The sequence below is a fragment of the Pseudorca crassidens genome, chromosome 18 (genome assembly GCF_039906515.1).
Source record: "Pseudorca crassidens isolate mPseCra1 chromosome 18, mPseCra1.hap1, whole genome shotgun sequence".
Classification (NCBI taxonomy): domain Eukaryota; kingdom Metazoa; phylum Chordata; class Mammalia; order Artiodactyla; family Delphinidae; genus Pseudorca; species Pseudorca crassidens.
In genome coordinates this window covers 3,331,307-3,358,605 of record NC_090313.1, presented here as the reverse complement: position 1 = coordinate 3,358,605, position 27,299 = coordinate 3,331,307, and the positions used below count along the sequence as shown (strand labels likewise).

The following is a 27,299-nucleotide window of genomic DNA, read 5'->3' as shown; positions in this document are numbered from 1 at the left end:
CCTGGACCAGGGCTCGAACCGTGTCCCCTGCATTGGCAGGCGGATTCTTAACCACTGCGCCCCCAGGGAAGCCCCCTGCAGCTTTATTAAAGTTAAATGTACTCTGACCGTAAGACCCAGCACTCTCATTCTTGAGTGTTTACAAAAGCATGTCCACACATACCAAAAAACCATGCATGAATGATTTTAGCAGCCCAATTCACATTGACCAAAAACTGGAAACGATTCAGATGTCCTTCAGGGAGTGAATGCATAAACATCGTGGTGATGGGATACAACAGAGCACTCCTCCGCGATAAAAGGGATCACCCTGTTGATACAGCAAAGGCGGTGGATCTCAAACGCTGAGTGAGAGAAGCCGACGCCAGAGTTGTGACACCGAGTGATTCCATCTGTGTGACCATCTGGGAGAGGCATGACCATGAGACTAGAGGAGGACCAGTGATGGACAGAGGTTGGGGAGGGGGCTTGACCACAAGGGGTGGCGGGCAGCCCAGTGACTTGAGCTGATGCTACTCGGACCATCTGTGTGTCCAGACTCACAGAACTACATGCCAAAAAAGTGGATTTCGTTGCATGTAAATGTAAAAATAAGTTTTGAAATCCGGAAGAGGAAATGAAAAAGCTATGTAACTTTCATGAACGTACAAGAACAGAAAAGTAGGTTAAAGCCAAGGAAGGAGGAGGAGAAGTAGTCACCCCTTTTCTCAGGATGGAGAAGGTGGAGCTTGAGTTAGAACTTGACGTTTTCAGGAACATTTCAAATGCAGAGGACCAGGAAAAGAGGCCTGCGCCCAGCAAAGTTGGAACCCTCCCTAGCTCTTAATCTTTTTTCCTTTGTTGGCCGATTTTTTTTTCCATAACAGACCAACTTAATATGATACCAGCCTCGGGCATATTCTTCTTTCGTGTGACTGTGTTTAGTCTAAATGGAAAGGAGATAGAACTGTTGGTTCCGTTCCTGGTCTGTGCCACGATGCTAAGAGGTCCCTCTCCAAGGCCGCCCGCCCGGTGGATCATCTCGGCGGGGAGGCCGATGTTTGGAAGGCCACACGGTGCTTCTGCTCACTCTTCCCTCCAGAGGCTGTGTTTCCCGGGCTGCTGGCTGTCCCTGGACGCAGGGCAGTGACAGAGACAGGGTGTCATGACACGGTCTCCACTGCGCACGTGAGATGACCTAAGAATACAACCTAAGAGAACGAGTGAGAGGTTGGCATGTGCAACTCACACATGAAAATTGATAGTCTACAATTGAGCCCATGAATATCGGCCGCAAACCGTTTTCATTACCAATCGTCTTTTTTTTAAATTAATTTTTATGGGAGTAGAGTTGATGTACAATGCTGTGTTAGTTTCAGGGGTACAGCAACGTGATTCAGTTATACATATAGATATATCCACTCTTTTTTTTTTTTTCCACTCTTTTTTAGAGTCTTTTCCCATCTAGGTCATTACAGAGTATCTAGTAGAGTTCCCTGTGCTCTACAGAGTGTCCTTCGTATCTATTTTATGTATAGTAGTGTGTGTATGTCGATCCCGATCTCCCAGTTTATCCCACCCACCCCCCCTTTCCCCTTGGTAACCATAAACTTATTTTCTACATCTGGAACTCTTTCCGTTTTGTAGATAAGTTCATCTGTACCCTTTTTTTAGATTCCACACACACGCGATATCATATGATATTGTCTCTGTCTGACTTCCTACACTCAGTAGACAGTCTCTAGATCCATCCACGTTGCTGCAAATGGCGTTACTTCGTTCTTTTTTATGGCCGCGTCAGCTTCTTGTAATCCCAGTGACTCCAGAGCTGCCTCCTGTTGTCGCTGTCACTTTCTAGTCACGTCAGCACAGCCTGGGGCCGCCCTGTGTGATAACTCATGATGACGTCAAGGCGACACTCTGGTTGTTGATACTGTCTCCATGCTGTCAGCTGCTCAGTTAGAAAGAGCGTTTCATTGTTTCCCACGTATGGGAGCTTGACATCCAGAGCCCCAGAATCGGCTTCTTCCAGCCCATTCCTTGGCCACCGTTTCTGCTCCCGGCAGCCCTCAGCCCATCCACACCACCTACCTCCGCGCCTTCCTGGAGAGCAAGAGGCTTAAGAAGTCCAGTCTGTCTGTTAGGCAAGGCTTCGTCTTTAGGCAGATGAAATGTACTTACTGCCACAAAGCACAGAGGCAATGGAAGGCCTTTCCAGAAAACCAGCTTTTCTGAACTGTGCCAAGGCAGATCACATCCAGACTCTAAAAAGCTCAGCCTCGTGTTGGGCTGAAGCCATTGTGTTCGACTGCCCATGTGCTGCCTATTTTTAGAATAAGGAACAGTTTGCAGACTTCTTGGTCCTAGGGATGGAGAACAAGAGAGAATCTGTCTTTCCTTTGCTTTAAAATGTGAATCTTTCCAAGTCAAATCATTTCAGATAAACTACCCAATAGCATCTTATTACAGGTGACACCCTCTGTTTTTGTTTGTTATGAAAGCCACATATAAGGGAAGGCTTGACATCCTAGGTGTATCTTTTGCTTCTGAATCTGCTTTGGTCCTGACCCACTCCCACCCCTGCCGTCCTGGGGGCTGTGGGGAGGACGGTCCTAATTCCTGCCAGGATCCCGCAGGATCCAGCTTCCACACAAGGAAAGGTCCGTCTTGGTTTCTTCAGGTTTCTTCATTTCACAGGCAGACATTTTTCAGAAGCACCTTGCTAGATGTTTTTAATACGTCATTTTACAAGCATCCCCTCTTCTTCCACTTCTAAATAATATCTAGTTTATAAATTCACTTGTAAGAATGTACTAGAAGGAAGGACTTGGTCCTATGCAATCTGCCTGTGAACTGCAGAGGTGGTCTTCTTAATCTTGGCCTCCACCAGAGGCCAAACTTAAGTCAAGTTTATTGAGGTATAATTTACGTACAATTCCGTGAATATTGGCAAATGTGTCCAGCCATGTAACGACCACCAACGTCATGATATAAAACAGGTCCACGACCCCAGAGTTGCCTTGTGCCCTCTGTAGTCTGTCCTCTCCCTCCGCCCCCAGGCCTGGCACTCGATTCTCTGCTTTCTGTCTCTAGAGTGTCCCCTAGGTGGGATCATAGCACAGTATCGCGTAAACAGGGCGAACAGAACACGGCCTTTGTGTCTGGATCCTCCACTGAGTGCAGTGCCTTGGAGATCCATCCTCACCGTCGTGCACAGAGGATGGCTGTGGTGCTAAGTAGTATTCCATTTCCTGAATGGACCGTGGTTTGTTTATCCACTGATGGAGACTCAGGTTGTTTCCACTTTTCAGCTGAAATAAGTTGAACCACTAGGAACCGTTGCCTAAAGTTCTTCTAGTAAGTGTGTGTTTGGCTTTAGCCGCTCGGGTCTGCGTCCCCAGCAGTGATGAGACTTCGGCTTCTCTGCATCCTTTGCAGCACTGGGCGTTGCCAGTTTTCTCTGGGTGGGTGTGTCAGCCCTTCCAGCAGCCGCGGCTACACCTTCTTCTGGATTTAATTTGCCTTTCCCTAATGACCGATGGTGTTTAACCCCGTTCACATGCCTGTTTTCCATCTGTACCTCTTCTGTGTTGAAGGGTCTGTTCAGATCTTTTATGCATTTTTTCAGTCAGGTTGTTCTTTTCTTTATTATTGATTTCTGGGCACTCTTTCTATATTCTGTGTATGTGTCTTGTGACTGTTTCCCTCTCAGCGTGTGGCCTGCTTTCTATTTTAAACGGTATCTTTTGAGGATCAAATGTTTCAATCTTATCAACTTTTTGTCTCTTATGGCTTGCGATTTTCACGTCTTATCAAAGCAACCTTCGCCTAATCCAGTCGCAAAAATTCTTCCCTGTGCTTTTCTTCTAGAAGTATTACAGTCTTCGCGCTTACATTTAGGTCTGCATTCCATTTTGACTGATAAATGTTTGTCTCTGGAGCCAGGTGAGAGTCAAGGATTGTTTCTTTACATATGGATGTTGTTTCCCTTATATCAACACTCGCCCTACAATCTGTGTCAGATAATTTCAGAGAGCAGGACAGCAGGATTCCCAGGAGGCCATATAATTCTTATTGAGGAATAAGTGAACTCTTTTATCTAGCACCCAGGGCAGAGTCCTGATGTTTTGTTATATATTAGTAAGAAGCGAAGGGAAAAGGTGGCAGAGTTAGCGTCAGCTCTGTCTGTTTTGCCTGGAGTAGGCAGTTGGCCCTATTTACTGATAGTTATTATATGTGTAATATACAGTTCAATACTAACCTTCGCATCATCATTAGCTTGGAAGAGGGCGTAACTTCACTCTGCCAGGTGATCAGAAACTGCTCACAAATGCTAACGATTATCCCTAAGAAAGATGACTAATTCTAAAATTTAGACGAACAAATTATTTTCCTGAATCCTAAAAAAAAGGTCCTTTCAGCCCTTTGGGCCATTTGATATGTTCTCAGATGTGTGTGCACAGCTCACGGAATGAGCTGGGACTTGGTCTGGAATCCCCTGAAGGTCACAGAGAGCTACAGCATTGGAAGGAAGGGCTGGGAGGGGAGGGGCCGCCAGGGGATGGAGAGGATGTGGGTGTCTGAAGGAGCTCCCAGAGCCCATAAAAGGCGAGACAGGAAGAGTACACTTGGGAAGGAGAAGGGATTTCCTACTATTCAGATGTTGGCCAGGAAGGCATGAAAAGCTTATTCTTATTCTACCAGGAAAATACTGTACCGTAGATTAAAAGTCCTGATGTGCAGTGAAGCAGGATTGATCCTTGGAAACGTTTCTCTTTGTCGTTCCCTTTTTTACTCCCTTTCCCAGTGCGGGTGTTAAGGCTAGTAAGCTGGATGGCAGCGGATACCTCCTTGGGGTTTTCTGCACGTGAGGTGTGATTTCTCGGGGCCTTGATTGGTCATATCCATCTTCTGCCTTTATTTTTGACGCTGAAGCTGCAGAGGTCTTCAGCCTGTGCACAGATCTATTTTGCCCCTTTTCTCAGAAGTGAAAATTCCAAGTTCATGAAAGCTTAGTGTCTCGGGACTTGAAGTGCATTCCCTCCACAGTAGCGGTATTTAAGCAATGTGCGCTCAAGCCCGGACTCATACTCTCAGCCCGTCCAGACTCCAGCTCCAAAACTAACCCTGGACGTCCCACGCATCCTCCAGGAGTGATGTCCAAAAGGGAGAGGCACGTGTGCACCCCTCCATCCTAACTGTGACCAAAGTTGGTTCCTTCTTGCCATTGCACTGAAGCATGAGACCAAAAACACTTTGTTAGAAATAGTCTTCAACAAACATAAGTATTAGATTTTTCTCTGCCCAGCTCAGGAAGCCCGACCTCTCTTCTGAGATGCAACCTCACGCTTAAGAGAGTTTTCTTATGAAGACATACCTGTCTCCTTCCGTGAAAACTTCAGGAGGGGAAGGAGGGTGGGGGCGTGCAGGGATTCTCAGACTTCACTGTGCAAAGAACCCGCCTGGTATCGTGGTCAGTGCCGCCCCGGGAGGGCTGGGTGGGCCTGAGAATCTACATCTCCCGCAAGTTTCCAGGTGGCGCTGATGCAGCTCATGGACCTCGACTCGAGCAGCAAGGGTGGCGTGGAAGGTGGACTCCACCCCTGCCGAGACCTAAATGCATCAGTCATCCCTGACCCTAACCCTCCAGACCCCGCTTGTCTCCCCTCTCAAGCGGGGGCGATACCTACTTGATACACTTGTCCTGGGGGTAAAAATGAGAGAAACCATTTTTTGAACCCTTTCGTAGCGCTTCATCCCAGAAGATACAGGAGTACAGGATCCTCCCATTATCCCGTTTCCTAGGAAGTGATACATCTATATGAATCAAGTTCTCTGTGAGCGGGGGGCAGAGCCCATGGGCTTACAGCTCCTTTCCAAATGTCTGCTGGCTTTTGAGAAGTATTTTGTGGAAATACTTTTGTCAAGTATATTGCAGGAATTTTAGGAGCTTTAGAAATTTATGCAAAGACAGTTAAGCTACAGTCCTGTTCTCTCTGGGGTAATTTTTATTTTTAACATCACTTATTACAAAAAGAAAGGAAGAGATGGAAATAACTTTTCCGATCAGGACTTTTCGTCTGAGGCTGGAAGTTGGTAAGGGTGATGATTAGTACAGAGGAAAATCCTTTTTGTTACTAATCATTCCAGCTGCTCTTTGCAAACACCCTAGATGCCCTGGTGGGCAGGATATCCTAGGGGAAATCTCATCCCTGATGACCAAAGCATGCATACCAGGGTCCTCAGACCTTGACATAAGGGCCCTTTTAGTCCCAGCAACGCAGGATTTGCACTGAGAGCAAGACTGAGGGACCAGTCCTGGAAGACGAGGGAGTAATTCAGATTCCCTCCAGGCTCTTCCCGGCTTTTCCCTAGAGCCGCAGCTAGAGGGGATTTTGTGAAATAGTTCATCTGTCAGAAGCTCAAGATGAGCTCTTCAGAATGATGCCATTTTCACACCCTCTAGGCTATATATATTTTTAATGGAAAATAACAAGTGTTGGTGGGAATGTAGGGGAATTTCGGACCCTCACACATTGCAGGTGGGAATGTACAACGGGGCAGCCGCTCTAGAAAACAGCCTGGCGCGCTCTCCCTCAGACAGTTAAACAAAGTTACCGTGTGATCCAGCCATTCCACTCCTAAGTATAGACCCAAAAGAGCTGAAAGCAGGCGTGAGCATAGAAAGCAGGTAGTGGTGTGTACATGTTCATAGCAGCACCGTCCGCAACTAACGAACTGGTTTATCCACACAGTGGAATCTTATTCTGCCATAAACGTGGATAAAGTACCGACACGTGCTACGACATGGATGACCCTCAAAAACATTATGTTAAGAAGCCAGACACAGAAGGTCATATATCACACATATGATTCCATTCATATGAAATATCCGGAATGGGTAAATCCCATAGAAACCGAAAGCAGATGGTGGTTACCAGAGGCTGGAGGTTAGGGGGATGAGAAGGATGGTAGTGGGTATGGGATTTCCTTTGGGGTGATGAAAGTATTTTGGAGCTCGATAGAGGTGACAGAGAGAGGACATTGTGAATATACCTGAAGCCACTTTAAAATGGGTAGCTTTGTGGTATGGGAATTTCACCTCCATAAAAAGAAAACAGTGAGAGCGTGTTCCAGAAAAGGAAAGGCTAGAGTTTTATTCCCAAAGTCAGACTTCCCATCCGAGAAACAAAAGTTAAAGAGAAGTTTACTGACAATGGGAGGAAAATGAGACCATGATGTCATTAGTCACTCTCCCCATCAAAGGGAATCAGGAAACGTTAATGAACTCGAGACAAGGTGAGGCTTTTCCTCACTAAGACGCACGTGTCCCATTTGGGTTAATGGGAGACGGTCCCTCTAGTTGGCGCTAGACAGTCATCCCCTGGAAGAGATGTACATTATGGGCAATAAAAATGACGGTACTAATGAGGAACATTTTATCCCCCAAAGGTTGCTCCCTGTAAGCACGAACCAACTAGGGGCCTCCGATGGTTAGGGGAATTCTGAGGCGTAGAGGCCTGGTCTGCAGTCACAGACAAAACAGAAATGAGCACAGCTGAGGAAGAGCCATAAAAATCTGAATCAGGGCTTCCCTGGAGGCGCAGTGGTTGAGAGTCTGCCTGCCGATGCGGGGGACGCGGGTTCGTGCCCCGGTCCGGGAAGATCCCACATGCCGCGAGCGGCTGGGCCCGTGAGCCATGGCCGCTGAGCCTGTGCGTCCGGAGCCTGTGCTCCGCGACGGGAGAGGCCACAGCAGCGAGAGGCCCGCGTACTGCAAAAAAAAAAAAAGCATGTTTGTCCCCAAACTTCCAACAAATGTATCATGCCAAGACCTTAGAAAAGGATGAGCCTGGGATGTCATGTGTCCAAGGTCAGGGCTACCCGTCTTGTACCACAATCCTCCTAACCACTTTTTTCACGTTCTCCAAAGATTCAAATACGCTGGCTTTGCCGTGACACACGATGCGTGTGGTCAGGCTACCCCAGGGGAGCATCTGCTGGTTTCTGCACAGACTGGCCTCTCTGGAACTCGTGCGGGGAGAGCAGAGAATCTACCATCCCTAAAACGCTGACCTGGCCCTGAGGGAGCCCCAGTCTCCCCTTTGTCTGAGGAGGCCGGGGGCCCAAGCTTTGGGGCAGGTCTAAGCCATCTAGCGGGATCGTAACCTCCATCTGTATCCTCCACCCCGAAGACACCTCTTTACTGCTCCCTTCATGCCTGGGGTCCAACATCTAAAGGGAGGGGCAGCAGGGTCTCCCCACGCGCTTCCCTCCGATTCTGTCTGTGACATGAAGGCCGCACCTCGTGCCGCATCTGAAATTACTCCCTGTCAGTGGTGTGTGATGTTAAGCACAGATTATAAACATTCTGCAAAGACAGACAAACGTCTTAGCTGCACAGTTTATATAAGAAAGGTTCTTTACAGGCAATGAAAGAGAAGACTAGAAATACTGACTCAGAAGCCCCTTAATCTAAAGACAAGACCAGGATTTGAAGTGTGAGAGCAGATGGGCCTGGCAGAGAAGGGCTCTGTGATGAATAAACAGCACCCACGCGTTTAAGGAGGAGTCGAGCCAGAGTCACTTGGTTGGGGATTTTTTTTAAATTGGGGCTAACCTGGGAGGTTCATTCATATATAACAGTATTGCATAAGCACAGGAGATTTTTATGGTCGTGAAACTGTTCTTTATGATACTGTTATTTTGGATACACACCATTCTACTGTCATCAAAATCCATGAAATGTACAATACAAAAATTGTACCCTATTACGAATCTTGGACTTCAGTTAATCACATATTGGTTCATCAGCTGTGATCAATTTACCACACGAATGCAAGTTGTCAATAATAGAGGAAACTGTGAGGGAGTGGGGGGCAGTTGGAGGAGCAGAGGGGTATTTGGGAACTCTGCAGTGTCTGCTTAATTTTTCTGTAAACCTAAAACTGCTCTAAAAAAATAAAGTCAATTAATTTAACAAAAAATATTAATATAGAACTAATGCATCAATTAGTTCCAATAATAAGAGAGCTAGGTCCCCCTTTTTAATCTTTTTATTTTGATTGTGGCAAAACACGCGTCACATAAAATTTACCATCTTCATCATTTTTGTACAGTTTGATGGCATTAAGCGTGTTCACATTTTGTGCAAACATTATCACCATCGTCTCCAGAACTTTTCATCTTTCAAAACTGAAACTCTGTCCCAATAAAACTCTAACTGCCCTTTCCCCTCCCCCAGCCCCTAGTCGCCTGTACTGTACTTTCTTCTCTATGAATGTGACTCCTCTAGGGACCTCATGTTGGTGGAATCAGACAGGATTTGTCCCTTTGTGGCTCATTTCACTCAGTGTAATGTCCTCAGGGTTCATCCGTGTTGTAGCCTGTGTCAGAATTTCCCTCCTTTTTTTTTTTGTTTTTTTTTTTTTGCGATACGCGGGCCTCTCACTGTTGTGGCCTCTCCCGTTGCGGAGCACAGGCTCCAGACACGCAGGCTCAGCGGCCATGGCTCATGGGCCCAGCCGCTCTGCAGCATGTGGGATCCTCCTAGACCGGGGCACGAACCCACGTCCCCTGTATCGGCAGGCGGACTCCCAACCACTGCGCCACCAGGGAAGCCCTCCCTCCTTTTTAAAGGGAATAATGGTCCATTGTGTGGATAGAGCACATTGTGTTTGTCCATCATCCGTCAGTGGATACTGTGCTTCCACCTTTTGGCAATTGTGGGAAATGCTGCAGTGAACATGGGTGTAGAGAGATCTGTTCAAGTCTTTGCTGTCGATTCTTTTGAGTGTTATCCCAGAAGCGGAATTGCTGGGTCACAAGGTAATTCTGTTTAATTTTTTGAGGAACCACCCTGCTCTTTTCCACAATGACCACACGACTTACATTCCCGCCAACAGAGCACAAGGGTTCCAATTTCTCCACATCCTGGCCAACATGTAATTTTGTCTTTTCTTTTTTTAGAATAATAGCCACCCTGATGGATACGGACGTACATTTTATATATTTCAGAAACCTTTTTTTTTCTCTCTGTGCGTGCATGCACGCACACTGTGTGTGTGTGTGTGTGTGTGTGTGTGTGTGTGTGTGTGAACAGAAGGAGAGATTCTCTAATCACATAAACATTCAGGGACCACTTTGATAGCTGGATGCCAGCTCCATGTTCGTACCTATTGGATGCATTATACTGAGATGGAGAGAAAATCTTAGAAATTTGATTGGCACTCTCTTTCATACTGAAAGGACTTTTTTTTTAAAGCCAAGTAAGTTTATTCTTTCATCCCAACCCAATATTAGCATTTCACCATAACATCGCTGTAGTAATTTAGGATCATTTTTCCCTCACACTTAATGTTTTTCCCTTTGAACTCTATGGTTTCTCTGTTAGCCGGGAATCGCTTTGTGGTTCTTGTGGCAGAAGGTGGTGGTTTACATGTAATGTTCTCTGAAGATTATAGCTCTTCAAGAATGAAGAGCGTAGCTTCGAAAGCAACATGGTTGAAAATGCTCGTGCACGGTTATGAATTGTGGAAACTGAACGTGTGTTGTTTCTACAGGGCCAGCCAGGGCCAGTGGGCCCACAGGGATACACCGGGCCCCCCGGCTTACAAGGGTTCCCAGGACTGCAAGGCCGCAAAGGTGACAAGGGTGATAGGGGGGCTCCCGGCATCACAGGACCGAAGGGAGACGTGGTACGTACAGTAACTGTCGGTATTTCTCTCGCTGTTTGAAGGGTGGAGGCGTCTTGGCCATCATTAAGTCTGTTTGCCTTCTTTACAGGGAGCCAGAGGCGTTTCTGGATTTCCTGGTGCCGACGGAATTCCCGTAAGTTTTTCATAAGATTAGAATTTTAAAACACTGTACACGTGCAAAACAATACGTTTATGACTTACAGACACATGTCTCGCTAGTCCCCCTTTCTTGTTTATAACAAAAAACTTATGGGGCTACATGTGCGTATTTTTTTCTCGTGGAATCCAGTCAAATATTGGACAGATTGTTTGCTTTGTAAACGTCCTTCTGGACTTGGCTTCAGAATTGAGGCTACTTTGCTAAAACTGGACACTGTTTTGTAGTAAAAAGCTGCAGTGTTGCACAGACGTGCTATAAAAAGCCAGTCTGAACATTTTGTTTGAACTCCAGAACCACCTGAATATAAAGTAGTCCAGCCAAGAGCGGGGCTGTCCTGAAGCTTGTGCTTGGTAGTTACCGCACATAAATGAGAAGACGAAAGGCATGCTTTGTCCATGAGAAAATCTCAAAACGCAATCAAATGTGTTTTTCTAACCTAGTTTACTTTACTTCTTGTGGCATAAGAAAATAAACAAAGCAGCCTGACTCACAGCCTTCTTCACGGGACCCAGGAGCAGATTTCCCAGGGCCGGCTTCCTGCAGATCCCAGCCTCCGGGATAAATGTGTTTATCGCACTTTTAGACCTGCCCATCCCTCTAACCGCTGAAGTTTAAGGACATCTGCCACTGGAACTTCACACACGCAGATGTCTGTGCCCTTAACCCTACACACATGTTGTCTATCACCGTGCTTGTACACGCATGCACGCGCGCACGCGTGCGCGCGCGCGCACACACACACACACACACAGAGGGAGAGAATCCTCAACCCCCCAGGCTATACAAGTGGGACTGCTCCATCGCAGGAGAAAAGGGAGAGGGCACGAGTGGACAGCAGTCACAGGGGATTCATGCTTTTCCTTCAGATCTTTAGCTCCACCTTCAAGGAGGCTTTTGCAGCAGAAGGCAGAGCTAAGGAAAGGAAGCCACACTTGCCAAGACGTGAGACCTACATGGCTGGTGATCCTCTGTGTCACCTCAATGAGGCCTCGAACAGAAACATCAGTGACAACACACAGCTGTGAGCAAATCAGGAAATAACTCTCACATGAGTCAGAATCTTGAGAAATTGGCAGAGTTGAAGAATCCGCAGATTTCAAGGGTTAAACAAATAACAAAAGTATTTCCCTACCAACTGCCTCAAAGGAAATCGCCCGTTTTTAACCTACTTTTTTGGACTCTTTGGATCATTCCTCAGTGTGGTCTCTTCTGGAAGTAGAAGTCCGAGCTTTAGATGGAGTGACATTATGGGAAAATAGTGTAACTGATCTGTATCATGTTTTCATTCGTTTTTCCACTTCATACTCATTTAATATCAGAAGCAAATATTTCGCAAATTAGGGAGGAAATAGTCATCATATGGAGGGGTGATCATGGTGTACCGATAACGGGTCATTTTCTACAGAATGTCAGCACTGCTAAAAACAGCCTCTTTAACTGCCGAAGTCTGATAGATGCTCCACAGTAAGTTAATGTAAATGCCACTTTCGGTATGTAAGCACCTAATGGATGCAGAGTTTGAAGGACCTGACAGTTTTAGCTGTTTAGAAGTCGAATATAGAAAGTGATGTGCAGTAAATCTAAGAATTGTATCATAAATTCTTAGGTCCAGAAATGGACCTAATTAGATGTTGAACACAAGAGGGACATTTAGCTCAACAGAATTGAAATTTTTCTTTGAAGGACAATTTCAAACTAAGACCAGGTTGGCATGCAATTTCAAATGACTTAGATCGATTCTAAGCGTGTCAGAAAGACCAACAGCAGACGGGTCATTCAGGAGGAGAGTAAGGGACTCGGTGGTACGTTTTAATGAAGGCATCATGGAATCCTAACCGTCCTGAGGAGAACACCTGCAGAGCTTGATTTCTGAATTTGAAGGTCAGCTTCTAGAGGTCCCTAAAAACGAGGCCTTTATGTCGAAGACCAAAATGCTGCTGGCTCTCCAATACCAGAGAGATTGTATCTCGTGATGTACAGGGACAATCAGGGTTTCTCTGACCCACCAGAGGGTTGACTGAAAAGCCTACTGGATCTCTTATCTGACGGCACCAGTGAAAGCTTCGCTCTGAACATCGGAAGCAAAGAAATGTGCAAACAAAAGAAAAATTCTGTTTCTCTTATTGTATTTCTTAATATCATTCAGGGTACAGGCACTCTGTGTAGGGCTTGTTCATTTCCTTTGAAACCTTCCAGATTTCTCAAGGTAAACCTAAAAGACAGCCCACTGGCCTCAAAAATCACTCTGGAATATATATTTGGTCTATTGTCAAGAAAACCAAAATTTTAAAGAAATTGTACAATAAGAAATCATATATCTAAACATCTGTCGTGTAAAGAAACAGCAAAACAGGCTCTGGTCTCGTAGTCCATAAACTGTAGATTATTAACCTGACCCCGCCATGTCTCCAGAACCAGATTCACGCGGTTGAGACGCCCAGAGACCTAGCCTGACCCCGAGTTACACGAAAGACACATGTGATCGCATTGCCTTCCTTCCCCCACCCGGCATCCCAGAACACCTGACTTGCTTTCTATTCGTGTTTAAAATCTAAAAAGTCCTGTTCCTGAAGACGACAGTAAGTCAACTGACTTATTGAAGAAAGTCAGTAAGGAAATCAGCTCTTCTACCTGCCGCTAAGTCACTGATGAGATCCCTCTGCAGGTGTGACTCTCACCCGTTTAGGACGTGGGTCTGTACAGCTCCATCTAGACTTCGGTTGGGCACAGCTGACCCTTGCTATCCCCGAGCAGCATCTGCTTCTAGAGTGTTTTCTAGAATTTTTCAGCCTACCCTTTTCTGTTCCTGCTAAAACAGCCCTCCCTGTCGCCCAAGGAAGCAAAGCAGCAGAAACCCCAAGACGGTTGACATCTTACCAAACCCCGTGGGAAACAGAACTGTGTTGTGCAGGCCCCTCTGCCACTTAGAAGGACACCTGAGTGCCCTTGATGACTTAGTTTTTCATTCATTCATTGGTTCATTTTGACTTGTCTTGGCGCTTGGATTCATGCCAGGGACATCTCTTCTGAGAAGATTTTAAGCTGTTTCGTCACAGTTACATGAAAACTAGACCCCTGCGGGCTGAGGACTCACTCGCTTCTCTGTTTCCAGGGACATCCTGGCCAGGGCGGGCCCAGAGGACCGCCTGGCTACGACGGCTGCAACGGGACAGTGGGTGACGCAGGCTATCCGGGACCCAGCGGCCCTGGCGGCTTCCTCGGCCCCCGTGTGAGTATGGGAACCGCTTGGGCTGTTCCACGGGTCGGCTCTGGAATCTGTGTGGTGGAAATGTGTGAAAGGTCTTGCTTTCAGGAGGCCCTGAGAGGATGCCTTTGAGAAGTTGTCTTAGCAAAGCTCTCTGAAGAGGGTGAGCTGCCTTCTGCTCCCAGGACAGTGATGGGAGGCGGGAGCACATGCCAGGCCTGGCTTTACACCCCGGGAAGCCGTGGCTCCCCACTCTTGGTTAGCGGTCAGGGTAAAGCACACCTCCCCTGCTGAGGTTGGCTTGAGGATACCTAGGCGTGCTGTTCCTGCATTCACATAACTCCATGTTCCCATTCATTCTTTTTTTTTTTTTTTTTTTTTTTTTTTTTTTTTGCGGTACGCAGGCCTCTCACTGCTGTGGCCTCTCCCGTTGCGGAGCACAGGCTCCGGACGCGCAGGCTCAGCGGCCATGGCTCACGGGCCCAGCCGCTCCGCGGCATGTGGGGTCCTCCCGAACTGGGGCACGAACCCGTGTCCCCTGCATCGGCAGGCGGACTCTCAACCACTGCACCACCAGGGAAGCCCATGATTCATTCTTTAAGCCTTAGGTAGAAAGTAATGAGTTTGGCTTATGTGGTTCACTCCTGCAGCCTCCTAAGTGTTTCTTCCTTTCCTCCCGTGCTCCGATTCAAATAACAGTGAATAACAGTGGAATCGTGGAACTAAAATTTTAAAAAGCTTAAATCTTGACAAAACTCTCTATTAGTCATCATCTTTATTAGATTCTAACATCCTTTGTGATGTGAAAGAACAATGATGTTCTCCGGGATATACAAGATAGACTTTATTTTTCGTAATGGAAGAACTTCCATATAATGATCTATTTCGTGGCTTCATTTAATTTCTAGGGTCTTTGCAAAGAATCTTGAAATATTTTTCGGCATTCTATTGCTACCTCTTTACCACCAGTATATTGCAAATTCAGGGTTAAACTAACATTTTTTGGCAAAACTTTTTATTTAAAAACAACATTTTTAGGTGAGGGCAGGGCAGCCATAACACCCTTCGTTGCGTTTCGCCGAGGCTGCTGGATTTCTGGTCCCGCTCACACCGCCGCCTTCCACTTCCTCCACTGGCTGCTGCTTTTTCATGTGATTCAACTTTTCCATAAGCTACATTGCATTCTATTCTATTCTAATATCATAGCTTTCATTACCAATAAACATAGCCATCACTTTGAAACATTGATTTTATATGTAGGTGTTAAAACACGTGTATATGTGTATGTACGTACTCACACATCGTGTATATTTGACACAATTCCCTTTTTAAAGGATGACCCAGTATCTCTCCCACAAATGGTGCTTCAGCGTGAATGTGTTGATATTTTAGTACATAAATGCCAAAGAAGACACAGAATAGTATTTTTACAAAGAAAAGGAACAGGGTGGTAGAGGAAAGGATTTGTTTACTGAAACTTCACGTGGGTTTCTGAAAATAATTTAAATCCTATAAAGTATTTCCATTTTAACTGTAAGAAAGATGCTATTGGGTAAAAATGAAAGTAAAACCCTCACCCTTGTGGTTAAGGTAGAGATTGGTGTTCAGAATAACCAGAATTGGCCGTGAGAAGAGCTAGACATTGCCTATAAAAGGCAACATGTAGGGGCTTCCCAGGTGGCGCAGTGGTTGAGAGTCCGCCTGCCGATGCAGGGGACATGGGTTCGTGCCCCGGTCCGGGAGGATCCCACGTGCCGCAGAGCGGCGTATCGCCAAAAAAAAAAAAGGCAACACGTGATCATCCAAATAACAGTTGTTGCACTGAATGCTAATGGACTGTTTTCTTCGTTTTTCTTCCTATGATCTGTGGGCTAATTTAGGGGCCCCAAGGACCCAAAGGGCAGAAAGGCGAGCCCTACGCTCTGTCTAGTGAGGACCGCGACAGATACAGGGTAAGTCGGTAGAGGTGGGGCGTGAGCAAGCACCACAGCTTAAATTCGCGATTAACAAAGTTCATTTCCAAGTGAACTCTGGAGTGGAGGGATGCAGAGAGGGATGGAATAGCCCAGAATCACAACTGATTTGAAATTCTCTTACTGCCCTCCAGGCTGTTTTCAACCTTACACTAACGGTGGGCACACTCGTCCCCCATTCACAACACCCCAGATATCTGGGTGATTAACATCACCAGGTCCTGAGACGGCAGATACACTTTATATACTTATTTTCAACATTGCAATAAAATGTCACTAAACCTACAGATGCCTAAAAGCTAAAATTCTAAAAACTATTTCTCATTTAGGGGGAAGCTGGAGTGCCCGGACTGGTCGGTTTCCAGGTAAGCGTTCTTTTTATTAGAGAAGAGACGAAGCGAAAGTTGAAGAACTCCGGACTCCGTGCCCCAGTCGGCCTCTGCTAACAGCCTTCTCTGGTTGCCTGTCCTTAGGGGCCTCCCGGCCGCCCTGGGCCTGTGGGACAGATGGGTCCGGTTGGAGCTCCAGGAAGAGCAGTAAGTACCAGGCTCGTGTGCTCGCCCTTGAGGTTGTCAAGCATCCTCTAGAGATGAGGCTCCTTCAACTGCAGACGCTGGTGAAAGCCTCACGATACAACCTGATGCTTGTGGTCGCCAAGACCAGACAGGTCGTCCTTTGTACACGTTGCTGACATCAAGGTTGAAGAATGAGAACTGAAAATATGTGGTCATCAGATCACTGCCAACTAGGTCAAATTTTGACCCGGTGCTGGCTGGGCGCCCTTGCAGTCACTCACGAGCTCTCCCAGCACCACACCTGACCAGCTGACGGGGGCCTGTCATCCCTGGCAAAGCAGACCAGAGTCCAATAGGTCGATAAGGAAGAAATGGGCTCTGCTGGACATGGCCATTAGAAGCAGGGCCATCACACCTGGCATGGCCATTAGAGCAGGTGTACCACACCTGGCATCGCCATTAGAAACAGGGGTGCCACACCTGGCATGGCCATTAGAGCAGGTGCGCTGCACCTGGGCAGAGCCATCATAATAGGTGAGACATTGGACACCAATTAACAAAGTGGCCCCTGTGCCCCACCTGAGTGGTGGTCTACAGGTGTCCCCTCCTCCTGCAAATCAAATAATAGAGTAAAGTGCGACAGGACACATCCCTGGGTGAAGGAGGGCCTGCTTCGAGGAGGGGAGGGGAGGGAGAAGGAGAGTCCCAGGGCCTGGCCGCCTCAGGCCCTTCCCGCTGCACAAAGGACCAGAAGATGAACTGGTTCCTGCAAGGTGTCTGACTCTCTCCTTCCCCTCACTTTTTGTTAATAAACAAACAGGCCTTAAATTACTCAAAGAGCGCTTTTGACTGCAGGGGAGAGAGCCCTTCTCAGAGGAAACCACTGCTCAAGATCGAGGCAGCTGCAGTGTCAGCTTCTCGACACACACTGAGAAACAGTGGACACACATGTGTCTGGGAAGATGCGGTCACACCAACAGTCGGGGGTGGGAGCGCTCATTCATTCCCTTCTGATTGTCGATAATAAGATGATAATAATAATTGATCATGTTTCTACAAAGCACAGCTCCCTGGTGTCATGACAGTCATTTTTCCAAGCAGCGCTGTGGCTGTGAGAGATCTGGCCGAAGGGGATGAGATGAGGCTTATGTGACAAGATGCTCTTTGCTCTCCGGCACGCCCAGCTGTCGGCTTACAGCACATGTGCCACAGGGTTTGGGGGTGTCGTGCTTTACGCACACAGTTCAGGGAAGTGTGAAACAGCAGATTGTACCCACTGGGTCCCTAGCCGAGGTGACAGCCTCAGGGTCTTTGTATGAACCATTAAAATCTCCCACAGCCCCTGCCCTGTCCACTTATTTGTACTTCAACACAAATTGCTCTTCTAAAGCATTTTTAAAACTTGTATCCTAAGTGTGGTATTGACGCTGAATGCTTTGCAGAAAGACATGGTGATGTTGGCAGGCGGATTCTCAACCCTGCAGAGTGACCTGGATGTCAATTAATTCTGTCTGTGCACATTTGCTGGCCCATCAGCCGAAAGTGCAGGATGGTGCCCTGTGGGGGACCGCAGAGGAAGCCGGGAGAAGCCGTCTCTGGAGTGACAGGGCCTGAGACCTTGCAAAGGGATCAGAGCAAACATGAGTAGGACAGGGGTCACGTCAAAAGCCTGAACTCAGAAAAGCAAACCAGAAACAGCTGCGTGTGGACAGCCAGCAAATCCTGAGAACTGGGCCTGACCCCCGCCCTCTCCCCTCCAGCCCTGCCTCCCTGCCGAGACAAATGTGTTAGAAACCTCTCTATATACTACCCGGTGTTCTAAACATACAGAGAGTGGCTTTCCCAGAGCTTTCCAGCAGATGTTATCTGGGTCCTGGGATAAAGAAAACAGTTTCCAAATTTCTTTGTATTTGTGCAGGGACCCCCTGGACCCCCTGGACCAAAAGGACAGCCAGTAAGTTGGTGGGGGGCGGGATGGTGAGGGAAAGGGGAGGGGGGCCTCGCGTGTTTGTATATGTCCTTCTTGACCACGGAACTACTTGGTTGAGAGCTGTACTGTTTATCTCATGATGCGGACCGTTTTGTAGGGTTTTAAGACAATGTTATAAACTCCAGGGTTAAATCCCATGATGCATCTGGATGGTCACATGAAGTCATTAAGTGGATGTATTGAATGGCTTGTTGCTTGCAACTCACATAGCATTCCCGGGGCTACATGAAAGTCCAACTGGTGGTGAATGTTTGATTAGAAACGTAGACTAGAACCAATTAGGGACAGCTCGTGCTTATCCGTGTGTGTTCATTTACAAGAAGGGACGAGATGCCACCAAAGTTGTGTAGGGAGCTGATGGCGCTCTTCTTACCTGGATACAGGTAGGTTGTACCACAGTGTGATGTCCGCTTCTAGGGTTGTGTTTGGTGAGTTTCAAGCCAGGCTCAGGCCCAGCGCTATCCTGTTTTCATCAGAGAAAGATGAGCCAGCTGGCTGGAGCACAGCAAAGTGGGTGGCTTGTTGGAACCTGGTGGCAGAATTAGGGTTTAGCGTGACCTGGGAAAGGCAGATAAATGCCCAAGACAAACGGTAGGAGGTTGGCGAGGGGAGGGTTTGGTCTAAGCTCGACGTGAGTCAGAAATACTGGGCTGCCGTTACGAACTTTTCAGAACCATTCTGTGGCCTGCATGTGGCCAAGGACATCTCCCAGCCTGCCCATTCCCAGGCCTGCCCCACGGAAACCCCATCTCTGTGACCGCCTGGGGACCTTGGCTGTCCCCACCTCACCCCCAGCTCCCATCACCTCTGACACAGCTTCCAGCTGCGGCTGGAGCTCATTAGGGCTGCTGTCCCCACCACCGGGCTCCCCACTGTCCGGCAGCCTGGAGCAGGCTGGGAACGGCCCAGCGCCAAGAGAAGCGGATGTAGGATGCGGCGGCTGAGCCCCAAGGTCGCCTCAGATCCCCACTTGGCTGCAGCACAAACAGCCCTCACCCTCCGCCCAGTCACTTCCTGGTGACTTGGACTCCGGCTCGTGAGGCAGGGGGACCTCGGGGTCCCGAGCAAATCGTGTTCTCATCTAGCCTGGCTGCGTTTCTGTGCTTTGATTTCAGCTCCCAGCCAGGTGGGAAAGAAGCAAAGGAAAAGCAAAGATTAATTAAAGGCTTTGTTTTTATTTGCAGAAACTCTCTGGGCATCGGAGGTGGGTGGACAGTGTGGTGCAGAGACAGATCAGATAGCCCCCCCCGCCACAGGATCCTCTGTCTCAGTGGGTAGGGGCCCTGAGAAGGAAGCAGAGCTGCTGGGAATCAGAGAACAGAGGACTGACTTACGGCATTGTGTCCAGTCAGCCCTCCCACGCACGGCAGCTCCATGAATCTGTCAGATACTTACTAGGTCGCCAGCCTAGCTTTGCTTCTTAAGCAAAAAGGAAGATGAAAAGTTTGGCTAAACCCCAAGAACACCATCCCCTAAGATCAGTAAAAGGGTAGGAAATCTTTCCGTGAAATTAGGATTATTTAACCAAAGTGAGAAAGTCTGAGGCAGATGAGAGTATGAATCATCATCTTCAAATGTGGGATCCAAGGCAGGAAATGGCTGCTCTCTGAGTCCAGAGGGGCCAGAACCCAAGGAAACGCTCTGTGACCCTAACCTGTAGAGTCGGTATACGCGGGATTAAGAGTCGGGAGGACCTGGGGTCAGACCTGAGCTCTACCATTTGTTCGCTGTGAGGCTTTGGTCCAAGGGTATGACACCTTCCCCATCTGTGATGCCCCAGCTCATCGTGTGGTGCAGAGGATTAAAGGAGAGAGAAGCAGTTAGCAAGGGGCCCTGGACTGTCAAAGCCCAGGACCACAAGTAGGGAATCAATAATAGGCAACTTCCGGGTCTGCAGGATTTGAACAATAAAATATATTTCAAAAAGCAAATGGCAAAGTGTTCCCAAGGGTGACAGAATAACTGTTCTACTCCACTATTTTTCGGGTTTTGCTTAAAGTACAAAATACAAATTTCTTAAAAGCACGGCTGTATTAAAACACTGTCATTTTTATGAACCGCGGAGTTTTTGTCACTTAAGTTTAATCTTAGTGAATGCTCAGAAGCCACTGTCTGTAACTGATGCCACTTTCTGTAGCTGCTACAGCATCCCGATTTGCTCCTGTTCACTTTATGTGACATCTGGAATGGACTCAAATGTTTATTACGCAGTTTATATGTGGAAATAGCAAAAGAAAAGACGTTACTTCTCCTTTTGTATCAATTAGTTCCTGGGAGCTGAAGCCAGACTGTTACGCAAGGATAGTTATCCAGTAATGTTGCAGATACATAGATAATAGGTTTCTTTTTCTAAAAAAAAAAGTAATTTTATTTCACCGTGATTATTGACTTTAAACTTACAGAATCCATTTATCTTTCAGGGCAACAGAGGACTTGGTTTTTACGGAGAAAAAGGAGAAAAGGTAAAGGAAACGTAATAGATTGAATTAGGAAATATTGACAGATCATTTTAATGTCTTCGTTTTATGCTGTTATCTTGAGGTGCTCTGCAAACAGACCGTTTGCAAAGGAAACAATCACTGTAAAGTGTCAGGTTACGAAACAGGCGCCAGTGGTGGTTATGGATCAGTAAGACTGTGGAAGCCCCGGACCTCTGACGCACACGTAACTTCAGCCGTCTTCAGCAGCTAGAAAGTAAAGGCATTTCCCTGTGGTGTCCTCTGACAAGGGGCATCCAGAGGAGATTAAGGAAGACAGCAGCAGACAACGTGGGGCCAGCTCAGGCTGGGGGCGTGGCCGGCTCCATGACCAGGGGGCGTGGCCAGCTCAGGGACCAGGGAGCGTGGCCGGCTCGGGCTGGGCTCAAAGGCAGGAAAGAGGCCACGTGGACTCTTGCAGTTCCCCACGGTGCCAAGGTTCAAAGGCGTCGTGGCCTTTGAGAGGAGCCCCTGAGATCAAGTGTGTGAGAAGCTCAGCTGGGTACCCACAGCCACAAGCAAAGCCTCGCAGAACGCAACCCACTGCATTCACTGCAGAACCTGAGTGCCCACCGCCAAGCGGATTTGTTCCCTTGGCCTCGTTTTTCACTCATTTTCACTTTGCTTCCCATTTTGCTTTTTGACTGAACAGCAGACTCAGTGCAGTCCCGTACTGCTCAGGTGTGACAAGGAAAGACTTTCTTCTTTGTGTGAATTCCATAGGAAAAAATCACAAGAGAAAAACATTGGAAGATCCAAATTCATAAAAATTGAAACTCTTGTATGATGGAATATAAGAAAATAGTAAGATAACGAAGACAGAAGAAAAGTCTGGGAAGAAATCATCGGGTGGAAAGGAGAATAGTCACATTAGATAGAATGAGAATGAAGTTAATGTCTATAATCCACAAATAATAAAATACTAATAATAACATCAAGGCCCCCATAGGTAAAGGGGAGATGAACAGTGTTAGGTATTTTTTAGCTGTAATATTAGCAGACATTCAGAATATACTGTGAAGGGCCACTTTCTGCAGCCAATAGCATCATCTCAGTTTGCTCCTGTTCACGTTATGTGGTATCTAAGCTCAAATCTGTATTATATAGTTTATATGTGAAAATAGCAAAAGAAAAGGCAGTAACTTCCTTTTTGTGTTAATTCCTGGAGGTGAAATCAGCATACTACACAAGGATAGTGGTCCAGTAACGTTACAGATCGAAGGTTTCACCACCTGTGCATCCCATACAAAAGCGTTTCTTGATAATGATAAAAAAGCTAGTTAAAGCAGTCCTGAGATATTATGTTTATTAAAGATGCTGCTCTTTATTATATAAAAAACCCCTTAACTGGTGAAGTAGTGGTGAAACTGGACTGGTCTTTCATTTCTTAGGCATTTCTTATGTCTTGGTACCAATCTTAGAAAGCAGTAGCATAACACATAGCAAGAAACACCAAGATACTTAGCCTCCAGACCTAGTAATTTCCTTGTACAGAAATTCATCGTAAGTAGATAATTCCACAGAAGCAAATGCAGCCCCAAGTTGTGACCAGCTTGTATGCATAAATTCTAAGTGATTCTTTTCTTTTCTTTTTTCGTTCTTTCTTTATTTTTTGGCTGCGTTGGGTCTTCGTTGCTGTGCACGGGCTTTCTCTAGTCTCAGCGAGCGGGGGCTACTCTTTGTTGCGGTGCGTGGGTTTCTCATTGCGGTGGCTTCCCTTGTTGCAGTGCACGGGCTCTAGGCATGCGGGCTTCAGTAGTTGTGGCTCGCAGGCTCTAGAGCGCAGGCTCAGTAGTTGTGGCGCACGGGCTTAGTTGCTCCGCGGCATGTGGGATCTTCCCGGACCAGGGCTTGAACCCGTGTCCCCTGCATCGGCAGGTGGATTCTTAACCACTGCGCCACCAGGGAAGTCCCCTCTAAGTGATTCTTCATGCAAGTAGCAATCAAATAATTTTACCTTACAATGATTTTATTCTATATATGATTTTTATCTTATGATTATAACACTATAAAATTGGTGTACATGTGGTAAGTAATACGCAAAGATAAAAACAGCAGTTTGCGGTGGGATTGTGCTTTTATTCAACCTTGGTCGTGTCTTTTCAATGTAAAGACAGCTGCTTTGCTAAACCATTCACAGGGCGACATGGGACAGCAGGGACCCGGTGGGATTCCACCAGACAACAGTTACGTCGAGAGGCCCAAAAATGACGTGATCCTCCCAGAGCAGTATAAGGTAAAGGGACTTCAGCAAACTTGATGTATTTTCCCAGTTGAACGAAAAACAGGAGGAGAAAAAAAGGTAACTTTCTTTGCTCTTATTCAAACAGTCACGTTCAAAGTGGAAAAGCCCTCACTGCCAAATTGGCAAACTATGCATGAAAGCACTGATCACAGTCACACAAGTGTATCAGTGCATCACTGTAAATAATAAGGATGAATTTGAAACAACACGAGAATCCATTTAAAAATCTCAGGTCTGTCCTAAGTCTCTAGTATAGACATAGTTAGTGGTCGGAGTGCAACTCAATGCCAGGATGTGGAGCGAGCTGAACAAATGTTGTATTCGGCAAAATAAAACCTACTTTTAGGTAGGTTTTGCCGACGTGGAGCATCACCGTGGGCTTTTTGGATCAAAGTCGGTTTTCTGACTCATAATTTCTGTTCATGTTTTGTTTGATTAAAAGCATACTCTTGGAGTCTAAATAAAAATCAACACCCTTCTCTACCACTCACTCACTCAGACAGACCACTTACCCTTCCTAAGCCTTCAGGTTCCCTTGTGCCTGGTAAAGACCGAAGCACTGACCTGGTAGAACACTGACCTCATAGGGCTGCAGAGCGGAGACCCGGGGGAGACGCACCATAACAGGTCACGGGAACCAAAGTGAAGATCCCAAATGTAGAACGTGATTCCTGCCCCTCAAGTATCTGTCAGGGTGGGGCGTGGGTGCTGAGTCACGGGTAGGAGAGTGCAGGCTGGACCCCGGCCATGGTTGAAATCAGTCTGGGCAGCTGCTGCTGTTATGAGCGACGTGACCGTTGACGAAAGTGGCCTGGAGGTGGCTGATGTGTGGCCAGACGGGGCGGTTAAGGACCAGTTGTGTTCAGAGCAGGATGTCCCTGGACAACCAGGCAGGAGGGGGGCCTCCACAGAGCCATCAGGGTGGATCCAGGAGGGACTTTGGCTCCTGGGGGTGACCTGACCATCAGCAAGGTAGAGCCTCTGTCCAGTTTCAGGACAGGAGCCCAGGATGGAGTGAGGCCAGAGCAGATTTGATCCATGCTGAGATGCTCAAGCGTCTGAATCAGATTTCCTTCATTTTCCACAGCCAAGAGGGGGTAGGTTCTGGGGCTGGGCCCAGCCAGCCTGCAGGGGGCAGTCTTGACCTGCAGGAATCCTGGGTACTGGCCTAGGACTGATGGGGGAAAGGACCCAACTGGTCACTACATTTCTTTCCCCATTTTAGGCTAAGAGAAATGGGAAAACTACATCACGTAAAGCTGACATTGCTTTCCAAAGCTTCTCTCGCTCAGGGTTTCAACACATTCCCAATGAGCCTTGTCGTCAGAGGACCCGCCTAATAATCTTTCACTCAAATGAATGTTATGATTAGGAGCTGTCCCCTGGGCGTGCACCCCCTGCCACTGAGGCCACTAAAGGCAAGTCATGGGCAGAAGAGAGACAGCCTTGCAGTCATACCAAAAATAACACACAATTTCATCTGTATTGTGAAAATCCAGGAGAAATAGCACGTTTTTCCCCTTGAATGTTGAAAAGCTGCAAAAGTTAGGGGTCATTTGTTACAATTCATTTATATTCATTATTTACAGTTTTATAAAATACTTTTCACCTCATATCATAAATCCTGATCAATTTTAAATACTACTGTTCTCGAATTAATGAGCATTTCTTGTCTTTCATATTCGTCACAGGGTGAAAAAGGAAGTGAGGGGGAACCAGGAAGAAAAGTAAGTCAGGAATAAAGATGCTTCTTCTCACTGGTGGTTCCCAAATTCTCGGTGTTCCCATCATAATGATAGACTGTGTCTGGGTTGTAACAACCTGCAACTTCTGGTTTCCAATCCATTTGTCTACAGCAAGAAAGTATGATCATTTTTTATGCTGTTTTCCAGAAAACAGTTTCAGAATGTCTTCATTCCCCAGTCAACACCAGCTAATCAACACTTTAACTTTAAATGAATCTAAACCCTTTAAAAGAAGAAGCCCCATGGAGGGGCTGGGTGGGTTTGGTGGTGGCTTCCCTGCTGGGGTCCAGCCGTGTCATCGCCCTGCCCTCCCTGATCTGGGTCATGCCTGCCCCGTATGCCCAGTCCTCCGGTTGTCACTTACTAGGTGACGATGACAGGTGACATCCTGGGTTGATGGCCATCCAGGCCGACTGCAGACATCCTAGGGCTCCACCGTGTGTGGAGCTGGAGTCGACACACAGGGGCAGGACGGCCAGTGTCGGGGCACTAAGAATGGACCCCTGAGCAGGCAGAGCGTGAAGTGTGGGCGCCCTCAGGTCTCTCTGTTCTCTCCTAGGGCATTTCCATGAAGGGAGAAGAAGGAATCATGGGCTTTTCAGGAGTGCGGGTAAACCATGCCTTCTACGCCAGCCGTTTGCTTTGTATTGTCTGGTTTTTTAAAAGACTTTCTTTTTCTTTAATTTTTTATTGAAGTGTAGTTGATGTACTGATACAATGTCACATGTTATAGATCTACAGTATAGTGATGCACAATTTTCAAAGGTTCCACTCCACTTCGAGTTATTATAAGATATTGGCTAGTTTCCCTGTGTTGTACAATGTATCCTTATAGCTTATTTTATACACAGTAGTTCCTACCTCTTAATCCCGTATGCTTAGGACCACAGCAAAGTTGACCCGAAAGTACAGAGACTTTCCATGCACATCCTTTTGCTCTCCGACACAAAGCTTCCCCTGCTGTCAGCGTCCTGCCCCTCCGTGATCTGTCGGCTACGATCATGAGTCCGCATTGACTGACACACCATCGTCACCCACTAACTGCGGTTTTTAATACTGTGCACCTCCGCCTGGGCCGGGGGCAGGAGCAGAACTCAAACACATTTCTTCTCGTATTAGGCTGAATTGCTCAGTGGTAACAAAAATGTCGGCTGGTTCCAACAAAGAAGTTGACTTCTTGTGGCCCTAAGAGTCCAACAGAAATGTCCCTGGTGGGGTGGAAGGGGTGGGAGTGGGGTGTCTTCTCCCGAGGAAGCTCGGCCACCTGTCGCTCCTGGGCCCGCGAGCAGACGTCCCTCCATCGGCCAGAGCTCAGTCAGCTGGCCACACCCAGCCCCAGGTGAGCTGGAAACGTGGCAGAGCCAGGAAGAGAGAAAGTGGCCTTGTGGTGACCACTTGGGGGCCACAGCTACTCAGAGGACGTGTGTTACAATCTCCAAAAGTAAGAACGAAGGCTCCTGAGAGCAGTGGAGCGCAGGCCTCTTTCCGGCTTTACTGTTTTTACTGTACCGTTGATGGATTTCTCCAAATTTCTTTAAGTGGTGGACAGGATGCGTTCCATGAAAGTGTCCCTAAAATGACCCGTCTCCTCTAGGAAAGAAAAGGAGGCTTCAGATGGTTTTGATACTGGCTTAGCAAAGTATTTTACTTTAGTCCACGGCGGGCGCCATAACTGTGCCCTCCGGGAAATGTCACTGCATATTCTGAGCTGTTACCACTTCTGTTTTCTGTTCAACCCAGGGTGCCCCTGGCTTCGATGGTGAGAAAGGTTCACCGGGACAGAAGGTAAGTTTGAGACATGAAATGCAATCTGCTCCAGGCCTGAAGCACCTCGCAAAGGTCACATACAAAGACTGGGGCATCCCAGAAGAAAATGTCCCCAGAGAAAACATTTAAAACTTGCCCACGTTTACAGTAGCAGAAATAATGCTTCCTCCCAGATCATTCTCAAAGCGTAAGCGAGCTCATTTACGTTTTCTCTCGTTTGGCAAAAGCCAGCCCTGGGGTCCTCTCCCTCCGAGCCTCCCGTCGCCCGGCCCGCACCGGCCACGGCTCCCGTGGTTTCCAGCCTGCCCCCTCCTCGGTGTAGGAAGGTTGCCAACACGGCGGCCACAGGTCCGCCCACATTTTTTAATGTATTGATCTCTCACATTTTGGCCCTTCGCTTACCTTCCGTGGTGACCCAAGTTGTTTTTATCCTGTGTTCTATGGACAGATTTTTGGCCATTTTTGTAGGAAGAAAATGGTAGCTGAGCAATGTCTTATAAATTTGCATCAGGCTTAGAAATTGTCTGAATGCTCAGATGTGCGGGA

At 47.3% G+C, this 27,299-nt stretch overlaps 1 protein-coding gene across 2 annotated transcripts in view; it reads left to right on the top strand.

Annotated features, from left to right (window-relative positions):
- The window catches only part of COL4A2 (collagen type IV alpha 2 chain), a 177,392-nt gene that overhangs the window by 104,427 nt on the left and 45,666 nt on the right, over positions 1-27,299 (top strand). For both annotated transcript variants that reach the window (XM_067713565.1, XM_067713566.1), the window contains exons 5-16: positions 10,542-10,676; positions 10,765-10,809; positions 13,949-14,065; positions 15,922-15,993; positions 16,344-16,379; positions 16,488-16,550; positions 18,448-18,483; positions 20,940-20,981; positions 23,137-23,232; positions 24,933-24,968; positions 25,546-25,596; positions 26,727-26,771. In XM_067713565.1, the coding sequence (XP_067569666.1) occupies positions 10,542-10,676; positions 10,765-10,809; positions 13,949-14,065; positions 15,922-15,993; positions 16,344-16,379; positions 16,488-16,550; positions 18,448-18,483; positions 20,940-20,981; positions 23,137-23,232; positions 24,933-24,968; positions 25,546-25,596; positions 26,727-26,771 (774 nt within the window). The remainder of the gene's footprint in view (positions 1-10,541; positions 10,677-10,764; positions 10,810-13,948; positions 14,066-15,921; positions 15,994-16,343; positions 16,380-16,487; positions 16,551-18,447; positions 18,484-20,939; positions 20,982-23,136; positions 23,233-24,932; positions 24,969-25,545; positions 25,597-26,726; positions 26,772-27,299) is intronic.